The sequence below is a fragment of the Chelonoidis abingdonii genome, chromosome 2 (genome assembly GCF_003597395.2).
Source record: "Chelonoidis abingdonii isolate Lonesome George chromosome 2, CheloAbing_2.0, whole genome shotgun sequence".
NCBI classification, from domain to species: domain Eukaryota; kingdom Metazoa; phylum Chordata; order Testudines; family Testudinidae; genus Chelonoidis; species Chelonoidis abingdonii.
The window spans coordinates 4,486,133-4,501,227 of record NC_133770.1 but is presented as its reverse complement, the minus strand read 5'-3'; the positions used below and the strand labels follow the sequence as shown (position 1 = coordinate 4,501,227).

Genomic DNA, 15,095 nt, shown 5'->3' with positions numbered 1-15,095 from the left:
TGAGTAAGTTATTGCACAACCCGTGACTTCAAAAGACATTTAAAAAGTAAATTTAGTGCCTGTATTCAGAACAGATCTGGCGCAGAAAGCAGCAATGAGATTCTTCAATCTCAAATGCCTAATCTGGAAGGATCATCTCTAAGGGTGAGTGGGGAGCTCAGTCCCTATGGTACCCTCAGTCAGACACCAACTGATGAGTGTTCCAGCCCTGGAGCATCCACAGAAGAAAAAAAAGTGGGTTCTCAGCTCCCACTAGCTATAGCTGTTCCCCAACCACTGCCAAACAGCTCATGGGGGCTGTGCAGCCACTAAACAGCAATTTGGAGGCATGGGGAGGGTAGAGAGCAGGAGGGTGGGTGAGGGCCTCAGGCAGGGGGTGGAGTGGGGGCAGTAAGAGGGAGTGAGGGAGAACCCTGGGGGAGTGGGCGGAGCAAAAGTAGGGCTTTGGAGGGGGTGGAGCAAGGACAAGAAGAGGCAGAGCAAAGGCGGAGTCTTGGGGCAAAGCGGGGGCTAAGCACCTCCAGGGAAAAGGAAAAGTCGGCACCTGTACACTCAGTTCTTGATCTTTCTACAGAAACTGCTAACAAGGGTGGAGAAATCGATGAAGTGGCTTGTAGGGTGGATACCTGCCCAATGAGAATGGGCTGCAGGGCCAATCATTTCACAAAGGCCACTCAATTTTATCAAACAGGACAAGTCACTTAGCTTTCAGTCACTATGATTTAGAATAGATTTAAATTGGTGGGATAGCTCTTTATTTCATTCCAAATCCCTTGACCAGCATAACTCTGGAGACACTTAAACTGAGCCAATTCATGACAGTGGATCACAAACTAACTCTGATCTTGAGTGTTAAAAACAACTTAGCACTAAGTTTAGGTTTATTTCAGGTAGCAGAACATGCAGACTGCTGTGTTACAAAGGGACATATGTACCAGAGTATGCTTCACCACTCACATTTATACGAATATGTTAGTGTGATGTCACAAGTATAGTGCGACGTCACTGTGGGATCAGGAAGAAATGCTCAGTTTCAAATACAAAGCTTTACAATCTCCAGAGAAGTTCTGTGAAGTTCACACAATACTGAATTCCAGTACCAGCACTGTAAAGAAGTGGGGCAGATCTGTGGCTAACCATGCCCATCCTCATGCCTCCCAAAATCATGTCACACTGTTTCATTGCTACCACTTTGGAGTAGTTTCTTTGTAGAGGTCCTCATGTTCATTTTTTGGTGTACACTCAAATAGGTCTTTTAAACTGAAAATAACTTTTAAAAGTTTCCCAATATTGTTGTAGCCATGTTGGTCTCACCATATGACAGACAAGGTAGATGAGGTAATATCTTTTACTGGACAACCGTCTGTTGCTTGAAAGAGACAAGCTTTCGAACTCCATCGGCCTGAAGAAGAGCTCACTAGAACTCAAAAGTTTGTCTGTTTCACTAATAGAAGTTGGTCCAATAAAAGATATTACCTCACCCACTTGTCTCTCTCAAGAACTTTTAAAGCAGTTGTGAAGAATTCTCATTCTCAGCGAGTCCAAGATGGCATAACTGTTTCATGCTCTCAGGCCTGAATATATGCAAGTACAGTGGAAAGGCAATAAATGTCCCTCACCTGTATTACTTCATTTAATATTTCTGGGGAGAATCTGGTGTTCTCAGTGCAGGACAGTGGCACTCTAGTCCTGTTCTTTATGGAGAGGGGTTGCAGAATGTTAAAAGGCTCAGGGCTGAGAGATCCCATAGAAGGGTGCATATAGAGAAGGTCATTAAGGCAATTAAATCCAGGATCTGGAGATGCTGGTTGAGGTGTCCATTGACCATCTGTTTTGTTGGAGGACCTAAACAAAAACAACAAAATTATTTAAGGGCCAATGTTGACAACAAATGGATATAAACTGGCCATCAATAAGTTTTGGCTTGAAATCAGACAAAAAAGTTTCTAACTAGCAGAGGAGTGAAATTCTGAAACAGCCTACCTAAAGGAGTAGTGGGGGCAAAAAGCCTAACTTTTGTTTTAAGAGTGAGTTTGATGATTTTATGGAGGGACTGGAATGACTGGCTAAATGGCATATGGCCCATCCACAACTGCTACTAACAAATTATCTCCAATGGCTAGAGATGGGACAATAGAGTGGGAGGGCTCTGAGTTACTACAGAGAATTCTCTCTTAGGTGAGTCTTGCCCACATGGTCAGGGTCTAACTGATCATATTTGGGGTCAGGATAGAATCTTCCCTCCAGGTCAGACTGAGGTTTTTTCACCTTCCTCTGCAGCATAGACATAGATGATTAGGGTTGGAAGAGACCTCAGGAGATCATCTAGTCCAATCCCCTATTCAAAGCAGGACTAACACCAATGAAATCATTCCAGCCAGGGCTTTTTGTCAAGCCAGGCCTTAAAAACCTCTACGGATAGAGATTCCACCACCTCCCTAGGTAACCCATTCCAGTGCTTCACCACCCTCCCAGTGAAATAGTGTTTCCTATTATTCAACCGAGATCTTCCCCACTGCAATTGAGACCATTGATCCTTGTTCTGTCATCTGCCACCACTGAGAACAGCCTAGCGCCATCCTCTTTGGAACCCACCTTCAGGTAGTTGAAGGCTGCTGTCAAATCCCCCCTCACTCTTCTCCTCTGCAGACTAAATAACCCCAGTTCCATCAGCCTCTTCTCATGAGTGAAGTGCCCCAGACCCCTGATCATTTTAGTTGCCCTCTGCTTGACTGTATCCAATTTGTCCACATCCTTTCTGTAGTGGGAGGGCCAAAACTGGACACAATACTCCAGATGAGGCCTCACCAGTGCAAATAGAGGGGAATAATCACTGCCCTCAATCTGCTGGCAATGCTCCTACTAATGCAGCTCAATATGCTATTAGCTTTCTTGGCAACAAGGGCACACTGCTGACTCATATCCAGCTTCTTGTCCACTGTAATCCCCAGGTCCTTTTCTGCAGAACTGCTGCTTAGCCAGTTGGGCCCCAGCCTGTAGCAGCGCATGGGATTCTTCCATTCTAAGTGCAGGACTCTGCACTTGTCCGTGTCAAACCTCATCATATTTCTTTTGGCCCAATCCTCCAATTTGTCTAGGTCACTCTGGACCCTATCCCTGTGCTCCAGTGTATCTACCTCTCCCCTCAGCTTAGTGTCATCCGCAAACTTGCTGAGGGTGCAATTCATCCTATCACCCAGGTCATTAATGAAGATGTTGAACAAATCTGGTCTCAGTACCGACCCCTGGGGCACCCCGCTTGATATCAGCTGCTAGCTAAAGTCAAGGTATATCATGTCCATCGCTATCCCCCATATCCACAGAGCCAGTTAGCTCATCATAGAAGGCAATCATGTTGGTCAGGCACAGCTTGCCCTTGTTGAATTCATGTTGACTGTTCCTGATCAGTCCTCCAAGTTCTTCAAAACAGATTTCTTGAGGACTTGGTCCATGATTTTTCCGGGGAATGAGGTGAGGCTGATCGGTTTGTAGTTCCCTGGATTCTCCTTCTTCCCTTTTTTAAAGATGGGCACTATATTTGCCTTTTTCCGATAGTCTGGAACCTCCCCCAATCGCCATAAGTTTTCACAGATAATGGCCAATGGCTCTGCAATCACATAAGCCAGCTCCCTTGGATATACTGCATCCAACCCCATGGATTTGTGCATGCCCTGCTTTTCTAAATAGTCCTTAACCTGTTCTTTCATCACTGAGGGCTGCTCACCTCCTCCCCATACTGTGCTGCCCAGTCTGGGAGCTGACCGTGTCTGTGAACATTGAGGCCAAAGAAACATTGAGTACTTCAGCTTTTTCCATATCATCTGTCACTAGGTTGTCTCACCCATTCAGGAAGGGTCCCACACTTTCCCTGGCCTCCTTCTTGTTGCTAACATACCTATAGAAACCCTTCTTGTTACTCTTTACATTCCTTGCTAGCTACAACTCCATTTGTGCTTTGGCCTAAATAAGGCTTCTTTAAAATAGAGCCAGCTCTCCTGGACTTCTTTCCCACTCATATTAGCCTCCCAGGGGATGCTGCCCATCAGTTCCCTGAGTCTGCTTTTCCGAAGTCCAGGGTCTGTAGTCTGCTGTTCTCCTTTTGTCAGGATCCTGAACTCGACCATCTCATGATCACTACTGCCCAGGTTGCCACCACATCTACTTTCCTGTTTGTGAGCAGCAGGTCAAGAGGAGCACAGCCCCTAGTTGGTTCTGGTTGTACATGCTCCAAAACCTTCTTGGATTGTCTGTGCACTGCTGTAATGCTCTCCCAGCAGATGTCAGGGTGACAGAAGTCCCCCAAAGAACCAGGGCCTGGGATCTGGAAACTTCTGTTAGTTGTCTGAAGAAAGCCTCATCTACCTCATCCTCCTGATCTGGTGGTCTATAGCAGATGCCCACCATGACATCATCCTTGTTGCTCTCGCCTCTAAACTTAACCCAAAGACTCGCAACAGGCTTTGCTCCAGTTTCATACTGGAGTTCTGAGCAATCATACTGCTCTCTTACATACAATGCAGTTCCTCCACCAGGTCACTTCCTGGTTCAAATTAGTAAGTGGTGGATTCTCTATAACTTGAAATCTTTAAATCCAGATTTGAGGACTTCAGTAACTCAGCCAGAGGTTACAGGCCTATTACAAGAGCGGGTAGGTGAGGTTCAGTGGCCTCCGATGTGCAGCAGGTCAGACTAGATCATCATGATAGTCACTTCTGGCCTTAAAGTCTATGAGACACAGTAACATAACTAGATACTAACATGGAACCCAAATAAAAATAAGCCACTGCACATGTAAATGTGAACCACAAAACTGAGAGAAGTCTGGACTTAATCATTGTAGCCCTCCTTTATTCATGCAGCTGGTCATGGTCTCCAGCAATTAGTGTTTTGCCCCTGAATTGCAGCTTCTCCCCCATTGTCTGCTACAACAACAATAGCTCACAATTTTCTTGGGCAATTTCTGCCAATGTTGGTGGTGGTGAATTTTAAGATTAAGAAAGCATTTGCTAGCTGCTTTTTCTCATGATGAGACTTTGGGGAATCTGAGATAAAATAGCATAAATCATCTACTACTGAGTACAGAGGCCAACAGATTGCTGTATTTGGAAGTTATGCTGAAGAGTTCTGCCTATTTCTGACTGCATACATACATTTTTTTTTCTCTTTGAAATCCTTTCACCTCCTCCTCAGGGCCTTACATATGTTCATTGTGCCTCCCACTACTCCAGGTTTCCAAAATTTCTCTTCTCCTTTGCACTGTGTTATGACCTGCTGTCTAACCAAGGAGAGCTGGAAGAAATTGCCATGTTTACAATCTGTCAATTCCACTCCTAGGTAAGCAAAAGAGATGTAATTTGGAAAAAGGGCATGGAGTTTGCACTAACTTATTAGTTCCTAGCATGAGACATGAGAGACCAAGTTTAGCATGAAACTAATTTCTCATGTGGCATGATAATGTGCTGTGTCACTATTCTGATGAGCTGGCCCTATCCTATATACATTTCATCAACACTTGGCTTGTCAGCACAGCAGACTGGTTACTTGAACCATGTCATCAGCAGCCTAGGATTTCTTTGCTTACAATGAACCATAGTTTCACAAAGTATAAGGCCAGAAGGGACAGTAATATAAAGAAGTCAGACTAGATGATATCTCTGGCCATTACATTTCATTCAAATACTTCTATAGAGTTCATTCACTCCTCAGAAGACTCAGCTGTTGTGCCACTGGCAGAGACCAGGAGAGTTTTACGTACGACCAATTCCTGAGGCCTCGGCAATGGCAGGAAATTGATTAAATGAGATCTGCCCAGATCTTCCCAGCAGACGATCCATGCTCCATGCTGCAGAGGAACATGAAAAATCCCAGTGTCCCTGTCAATCTGACCCTGAGGGGAAATTCCTTCCTGACTTCAAATCTGGCAATTCCTGATCCCTGCAAGTGATCAGCTGATGCACAGTCACACAAAATTTGATTAGAGTCATTGTCAATACAGAGCTGCAACGAATATGTTAGGAGCAGTGCCGACAATCCTGTTTTCCCCATGATGCATGTAGGAAGGGGATGAATGGGGGACTGATGAGAGTCCCAGATTCCAAAGTCAGAAGGGACCACCAGCCTGACAACACCTTCCTCTCCCTCTGCACCCCCCGTATTCCCCAGCTATAGAATTTCTCCCAGACCAACATTAAAGGATATATTTTAGAAAGGTATTTGATTTCATCTTACAGACTCCGAGCACTGGGAAGTCCACCACATCACCTGGTAAGCTGTTCCAATGCTTCATCACCCTCATGGCTAGAAAATTATATCTTATTTCAAGGTTGAATTTGTCCAACTTCAACTTCCAGACACTGGCTCTTGTTATACCTTTGTCAGCAAGCTTGAAAAGTCCCCCAGTATCAGACCTCTTGTCCACGTGTAAGTGCCTAGACACAGTGATCACATCCTCTCTCCATCTTCTTTTCAATAAGCTGAGACTCCTTACTTTCCAGCTTCCTGATTATTTTTCTGGCCCTTCTTTGAACTCTCTGCAGCATTTCCACTTCCTTATAGAATCCAGTTCTGGTGTCCACACTTCAAGATGGTAATAGCAGTCTTACCAATGCAGTATACAGAGGCAAGGTTGCTTTTCTACTTCTACTTGATAGTCCCCTTTTTATACATCCAAGGACTGCAAGAGCTCTTTTTGCCACAGCATTGGACTGAAAGCTCATGGTACGGTGATAATCTACGACAGTGATTCTCAACCTTTCCAGACTACTGTACACCTTTCAGAAGTCTGATTTGTCTTGTGTTCTCCCATGTTTCACCTCACTTAAAAACTACTTGCTTACAAAATCAGACACAAAAATACAAAAAAGTGTCACAGCACACTAGTACTGAAAAATTGCTATCATTTTTACCATTTAATTATAAAAGAAATCAATTGGAATATAAATATTGTACTTACATTTCAATGTATAGTACAGAGCAGTATAAACAAGTAATTGTATGAAATTGTAGTTTGTACTGACTTCACTAATACTTTTTATGTAGCCTGTTGTAAAACTAGGCAAATATCTAGATGAGCTCATGTTCCACCCGGAATACTGCTGGGTACCCCCAGGAATACAAATACCCCTGGTTGAGAACCACTGATCTATGATGACCCCTTAGGCCTTCTCTGAGTCATGACAGAGTTTCCCATCCTGTAGATATAACCTACATTCTGTGTTCTCAGATGCATTACCTTGTATTTGCCTTATTAAAATGCATTTTGTTTGAATGTTACTGGTGATCCCTATCACTCGGTAACAGTCACCTGTCCTCCTCATTATTTTCCACTCTACCAATCTTTGAGTCATCTGGTAACTTTATTAAAAATTTAATTTTGTCTAGATAGTTGATAAAGATATTAAATAGCACTGGACCAAGAACTAATAGCTGGGAACCCCTTCTAGAAACAGTCAACCATTGATATCTCCAATTAACGACTACATTTTTAGATAGATCAGTTGGGCAAGTTTTTAAACACATCTAATGTGTAACATATTCCTGGTTAATTTCATATAATGCAAGTTTTTTTTTAAAAAAATCAACATGTCATGTGGTATTAGGTCAAATACCTTGGAACCATGACCAAGAACACCCCTGTATTTACATCCTACATGCTGTTATAATAATCTTTGTACAAAATATATGTCTTGTGCCATACCATTTGAAAACTAATAACTCACTGGTCAATAATATCATGGTGAAATGTATGTGGCAATATTATACATAAAATTATTAAATCCCCCTGTATGATGTCCTGAACGAAGAAATGTTCCGTTTACCTCAATTTACATATAAGTAGTAAACAGGGTCCTTGAGATAGTAGGGAGAGGACGTGTCAAGAGACAAAGAAAACTGCATTTCAGCAAAGATAGGTGAGAACAAAGAGCATGCAACCTCCTTCGCCACCAGACTCCATGTCACCTTCTTCACTCTTTGAATAAATATTGCTTTGAGGGGTAACCCTGAGAAGAATCCACTTCCAAGGTTAACTGGACTACAACAGAAAGGGGCAGAAAAAAAACAGTTACCTTTTCCGTAACTGGTGTTCTTCGATGTGTGTTGCTCATGTCCCTTCCGTATTAGGTGTGCGCGCTCTCCACATGCACCGGTGCCAGACCTTCTCCCATCAGTAGTATCCATAGGGGACCTGCTCTGGCACCCTCTGGAGTGGTGCCCGCGTGGCGTGATATAAGGGGCGCCACCAGCCCCCTCCACCCTCAGTTCCTTCTTGCCGGAAACTCCAACAGTGGGGGAGGAGGGCAAGTCATGGAATGGACATAAGCAACACATCTTGAAGAACACCAGTTACGGAAAAGGAACTCTCTTTTCTTCTAGTGCTTGCTCATGTCCATGCCATATTAGGGGACTCCAAAGCAATACCCCTGGAGATGAGTAGGAGTTCACGGACATGTAGATTGCAACACAGCTCTGCGGAACCCAGAGTCGTCCCTGCCTTGCTGAGAGATGGCACAATGGGCTGTGAACATGTGGACGGAGGACCACATTGCGGCTCTAGAGAAGTCCTGTATAGGGATGTGGTCCAGGAAGGTCACTGAAAACACCTGTGTTTAGTTGAGTGGGTTCTGACAATCCGCAGCGGCGGAACCTCCGCCAGGTCATAACAGGTCCTAATGGATGAGATAATCCAATTGGAAATCCTCTGCGATGACACCAGATGCCCTTTTCATCTTATCTGCTGTAGCAATGAAGGGCTTAATTGATTTACGGAAAGACTTGGTACGTTCCTAAGTAAAAAGCCAAGGCCCTTCGGACATCCAGCGTGTGAAGACGCCTCTCTTCACTAGTCTTGTGTAGTTTGGGACAGAACACTGGGAGGAAAATGTCCTGGTTCATATTGAAGGAGGACACCAAAAGGCTGGGTGGGGCTGCAGCTGAACCTTGTCTTTGCAGAAGACTGTACAGTGGTTCTGAGGTCAAGGCTTTAATTTCAGAGACTAGTCTCGTCAATGTCACCACCACCAGGAATGTGAACTTCCATGACAGATGGGAAAGGAAACAGGAACCCAGCAGCTCCAAGGGTGCCTGTGAGCCTAGAGAGGACCAAGTTAAGATCCTGTTGCGGGACACGAGTCCGTAGCTGCAGGAAGAGTCTCTTGAGTCCTCTCAAGAATCTGGCAGTCATGTCATGGGAAAATACCGTCTGTCTTTGGATCGGCAGGTGAAAAGTGGAGATGGCCACAAGATACACTAACAGAAGAGTGTGCCAGGCCCTGGTTCCTCAAATGAAGCAGGTAATCTAGGACAACCTGTATGGAAAATCACAAGGGAGAGATGCCACACTCGGAAGCCCAGTGGGAAAACCTCATCCACTTGGTCAGATAAGTTAGTCTAGTTGAGAGCTTCCTACTTCCGAGGAGGACCTGTTAGACCTCCTCTGAACAGGTCTGCTCCTCCGGGTTCAGTCATGCAGCATCCATGCCGAGAGGTGGAGGAACCAGAGGCTGGGGTGTAAGAGCCGACTATGGTCCTGTGACAGAAGGTCCAGCTGGGTGGGCAGGGGCCAAGGAGGGGCTGCTGACAGGTTCATAAGTGTGCTGAATCAGTGCTGGCAAGGCCCTGCACCCTGTCTCTCTTGATCTTTGCCAGGACCTTGGTGATGAGCAGGACTGGAGGGAACATGTACATCAGGCTCCCTGACTATGACAGGAGGAAGGCATCGGAGAGGGAGTCCTCGCCCAGACCTTGCCAAGAGGAAAACCGATGACGTTTTCTGTTTTGACTGGTGGTGAACAGATCCATTTGGGGAGTTCCCCACCTCTGGAAGACCATGTAGACTACACTTGTGGTGAGAGGAGAACGCCCTGCTGAGGTGATCCGCTAGCGTGTTCTTGACGCCAGGGAGGTGACAAGCCTCCAGGTGGATCTCATCGTTGACACAGAAGTTCCAGAGCCAGAGTACCTCTTGGCAGAGAGCCGATGAGCATGCTCCCCCTTGCCTGGTGATGTAGACCATCGAGGCTGTGTTATCTGTCAGGGCTCTCACCACCTTGCCTGACAGGTGAGGTAGGAAGATGCTGCATGCCAATCAGACCACTCTGAGTTCTTTGACATTTATATGGAGCACCATCTCCTCCGAGGACCACATACCCTGGGTCTGGAGATCTCTGAGATGTGCACCTCAGCCAAGGCATCTGACATCAACTCCATGGACTGGGAACAGGCAGTTGTCAGACATTGCTGCAGGGGCCGCATCCGGAGTCTGGCATGGCGGACAACGTACGTGCAAGCTGCCATGTGGCCCAGCAGACGCAGGCAGACCCTGGCTGTAGTCAGGGGAAATGCAGACACCTCTGTGATAAGGTCTGTCAAGGCCCAAAAGCTTTCTAGCAGCAAGAACACTCTCATGCAGGTTGAGTCGAGCACTGCTCCAATGAATTCTATCTTTTGCACTGGTATGAACGTGGACTTTTTGTCATTCACCAATAGTCCTAGGGATTGGCAAGTGGGTTGCAGCACCACAACATCCCTTTGCACCTGAGTCCTGGAGCTTCCCTTGAGGAGCCAGTCGTCAAGGTACAGGTAGATCTGGATACCCCAGCGCCTGAGGTAAGCCACCACCACCGACGTGTACTTGGTAAACGCTCTCAGTGCAGTCGCCAGGCCAAATGGGAGGACTATAAATTGATAGTGGCTCAATCTCACCGTGAAATGGAGAAAACGTCTGTGCCCTTGGAAGACTGCTATGTGAAAGTATGCATCCTTTCAGTCAAGGGCAGCATACCAGTCTCCTGGATCCAGGGAGGGGATGATAGAGGCCAGGGAGACGATGTGGAACTTCAGCTTCTTTAGGTACTTGTTGCGGTCTTGCAGGTCCAGAATGGGACGCAGACTGCCCTTGGCCTTTGGGATTAAAAAGTATCGGGAATACCGCCCCCCCCCCCCTTCCTGTACTCTAAAGGAACTTCCTCCACCACCCCCATCTGCAGCAACCCTTGGACCTCCTGTGAAGGATACCTGAAGAGGGACAGGGAAGTGGGGTGGGGATAGAAACTGAAAGGTATAGCCCTGCACCACTGTGTTTAGGACCCGACGGTCTGAGGTTATTGTGGTCCATGCAAGGAGGAAAAGGGAAAGGCAGTTGGAAAGAAAACAGGGAAGATGGATCCGGGGAATAGTCTGGTCGGTTGCCCTCTGGTGCACCCTCAAAATGGTCGCTTGGCCCCTTGGTCTTCTTGTGAGGCAGGTCCTGCTGTGGCTGACTCCGTTGGCTCTGAGGCGGTTGCACTTTGAACTGCTTACGTGCTGAGCCTCGGAAGTACTGCCCCAGCGTTTTCAGGGCGGTATGGAAGTCCTTTAAACCATGCAGCTTGGTATCAGTCTGTTATGCAAATAAGGCCTGACCATTGAAGGGCAGTTCCTGCATCAACCGCTGAGCCTTGGTGGACAAGCCCGAGAGGAGCAGCCAGTAAGCTTGCCACATGGAGATGGCATAGGCCATGGTGTAGGCTGCAGTCCGCCGCGTCAGAAGCCGCCTGGAGGGCTGCTCTGGCTGCTGTCGTGCCCTCCTCGAGGATTGTTCGGAATTCCTTTGTAGCGAGGCGATGGGATACCCTACAACCCCACTGAGGGATGAACCTCCCCTAACACCAGCATAGGCGAAGTCACTGGGTCCTGTGTCTGCCCCTCAGAGGTCACAGCGCAGACCTGGAAGTATAAAAGCTCACCGGCAGAGCTCAGTTGGGAACCAGCCGCCGGAGAGGCCAGACGTCTACGACCAAGCTCCCTCTGGGCAGACAGCAGAAGGTCGCGGCCGGCCTGACGTCGCACCGGGCCGGCCGAGCCTACCCCACTCCAGCTACCCTGGGGAGGACTGGCCGAGCCTGCCTCTTGCCTGCTACCTTGAGGAGGAGCCGAGCCTGCCACCCACTACTTACTCAGAGGAATCGATGGTGTTTGTGACCGCTGGCGACGCTACGACGACTCAGGTACCCTACGAGGGGGAGTGTGGAAGTAGCCTGGGGGCAACCGACCCCAGTCTGGCTGCAACACTGCCAGAGCCTATGTCAGTGTGTTGCGGTCAGGATCCCCACTGAAAGCAGCGAGTTTCTGCTGCTGCTAGGGCCCCAGGCTAGGACGCAGTGGAGTGGGAGGGCCTGCATCCCCCCACCACCCACTCCTTGGGTAGCAGACTCCCCCTTTTCCCTGGCCTGGAGAGGCTAGGGCCTCCTGATATTGGAACTATTGACTCAGTCCCTGCATAAAGGTCTGAGTCTTTGACTATTTATTTGCTGCCCTGTCCTGACCTAGGGCCTGGGCAGCTATCCAAACTACTGGCTCAGCCCCTCTGCTTAAAGGTCTGAGCCCCTGACTGTGTGCTGACCGTCCCCACACTGCCGCAGAGCCAGGACTGCCGGCAGACTAGAGCGAGGCGGTGGGATATCCCACAGCCCTGCTGAGGGACGCACCGCGGAAAAGCTGCACTACATCCTTCCTCGTGCCCTCCTTGAGCAAAACCTGGAACTTGCCCATGGCCTGCCACATGTTGTAATCATAGCAGCCAAAGGGCCTGGTGATTGGCCACTCTCAGCTGCAGACTGGAAGACAATAAGTCTTACGCCCAAAAAGATCCAGCCTCTTTGAGTCTTTATTTTTGGGGGTAGCCCCTGGTTGGCCTTGCCTCTCTCTGTGGTTAACGCCTCAACCACAAGGGAATTGGGGGCCGGGTAGGAGTATAGGTACTCGTGCCCTTTTGTTGGCACAAAGTGCTTGCATTCAACCCTTTTAGAGATAGAGAGCGAGGAGGGAGTCTGCCACAGGCCGGTGGTAATCTCTGATACCCCTTCATGAAGGGGTAAGGGCCATCCTGGCAGGGGCCAAGAAGCAGAGGATATCAAACAAGGAGTCCAAATGTTCTTTCAGCTCCTCGGCCTGGAGCCCCAGGTTAGATGCAACCCTCTTCAATAGTTCCTGGTGTGCCTTAGTGTCATCCTGCGGAACTAGGTGAGGCGGCTTCATGATAGCTTTGTTTGGTGATGACGAGGACGATGCCAGTACCGCAGGAACCTCCACGTTCATTGGTGGTCTAGCAGACTGCTCCCCCGAGTGCTCCTGGACCTGTGGGGTCCTTTCCTCCCAAAGTCTCGGGCACTGGAGGAGGTCGGGATGCTGAGGCTGCAGGCCTGCCTGAGGCTCCCAACACCAAGTGGCCAGCCTGGGAAGGCTGGGTGAACCCCAGGGGTTCCATGGTGCAGGCCATTGTGCCTAGGGTCATGGGACAGGTTTTAGTGCTGATGCAGGTGGCACTGCAGGAGCTGGAGGCTGTCTCACAGCCCTGCTCGGTGCCGAAGCAGTCGCTACCCAGCAACCAGGATCGGGTGGAGCAGTGGCTCTTATCTGACCGATGCCGGTTGCTGTGCTTGGAGGCAGACCTGTCTGAGCAGGACAAATGCCTTGGCTGGGGCCCCAGGGACAGATGGCCTTCGGTGTATTGGTGTCGGAAACCTGGTGATCTACGCCTTATTCTTCCCGACTGGGATGTTGAGCAGAACCGGGAGCTATCACACACCAGCTGCCGGGAGAAACTCTCCAAATGTGGTGATCCCTGTCTCAGAGATCAACGACAGCAGTCTGGTGACCTCGACCCCTGGATCTGTACCAAGCTCTTGGCAATGCGAGGGGTTGGTCTCAGTGCTCCTGCCTGGGGGCGCACGCCTCAGTGTGTCTGCCCCAGACTACCAGGAAGGTACGCCTCGAATCCCAGTCTGTGGCCAAGGTCCAGGGATCAAAGAGGGCTCCATTGAGCCTGCCTGTCTGAGGCATGACGGCTTCGGGTAGGCAAGTGGTGGCAGGACGTTCCATGCAAAGGGGAATGGTGCCACTGAGGCAGGGACATGCGGAGATCCCAAGACGGGTTTACCCTGAGACCTGGATACCGCCGGAGCTAGTGTGGGCGGCACCGGAAGCATCAGGATCTTCTGAACTGCCTGCAGGGCCTCGACAGCACTTGTAGCTGGCGGAGGCTACCTCTATCTGGAGTTGCAGGCAAAGCATGGGATGGGTGGCACCACTCGGCTTGAGCTGGAGCCTGACTTCCCAAAGGGGGCGTTGAGCTGCCTGGCGCAGGTTTTGGCTCACCCCCAGCCCTCTCTTTTTCCTTAAGGGAAGTAGACAATCTCTCTCCTCCCCGTCTTCTTCAGCTTCTTGGCTGGAGCCATGGAGGGGGGCCGATGCAGTGCTCTGTATCGAGTCGGGCCATTGCTTCGGTGCCGGAGTGAGTGCCGACTCCATCAGGAGCACCTTTAAGCGATTGTCCCGTTCCTTTTTCATCCTAGGTTTGAATGACTTACAAAGACGACACGTGTCGCTTATATGCCCCTCGCCCAAGCACTGTAAACAGCTACTATGCGGATCATTGATGGGCATAGGCCGTTTGCAACCATCACAGGGCTTAAAGTCTGGCATGCCCCGTCCCCTTGCTGAGTCCCATTTGGGACTAATGAAGAGTTCAAGAACTATTACTAAGAGTAACTAATTCAACTATTAACTATATTACAGGTTTTCAAAGTTCGCAAGAACAGAGAACGAAACAATGCTAGCCAAAACAGATGATGTTCCAGCATTGTCACTGGCAGCAAGAACGAAATGAGAGTGGGGGGAGCCAGCAGCACCCCTTATATTGTGCTATGCAGGAGCCACTCCAGAGGGCGTCAGAGCTGTTCCCCAGGGATACTGCTGAGGGAAAAACTTCTGGCACATGTGGCGAGCGCACACACCTAATATGGAATGGACATGAGCAAGCACTTGAAGAAGAATCCCAAGCTCTAGCTCTCTCTCTTTCACCTAAGATGACAAAGGAAAAGGACGGTTACTCACCTTTGTAACTGTTGTTCTTCGAGATGTGTTGCTCATATCCATTCCAAGTAGGTGCGCGCGCGCCGCGTGCACATTCATCGGAAGAATCTTCCCCTAGCAACACCCGGCAGGTCGGCCGGGCGCCCCCTGGCGTGGCGCTGCTACGGCACCGGATATATACCCCTGCCAACCCGTCCGCTCCTCAGTTCCTTCTTGCCGGTTACTCCGACAGTGGGGAAGGAGGG

The 15,095-nt window shown here is 48.8% G+C and overlaps 1 protein-coding gene across 6 annotated transcripts in view; it reads right to left on the bottom strand.

Moving 5' to 3' along the window:
* The window catches only part of LOC116828831 (KAT8 regulatory NSL complex subunit 1-like), a 156,603-nt gene that overhangs the window by 3,020 nt on the left and 138,488 nt on the right, over positions 1-15,095 (bottom strand). For 5 of the 6 annotated variants that reach the window (XM_075062132.1, XM_075062134.1, XM_075062130.1 and 2 more), the window contains one exon: positions 1,620-1,845. The exons of the other annotated variant lie outside the window; for it this stretch is intronic. In XM_075062132.1, the coding sequence (XP_074918233.1) occupies positions 1,620-1,845 (226 nt within the window). The remainder of the gene's footprint in view (positions 1-1,619; positions 1,846-15,095) is intronic. 6 annotated transcript variants of the gene reach the window in all.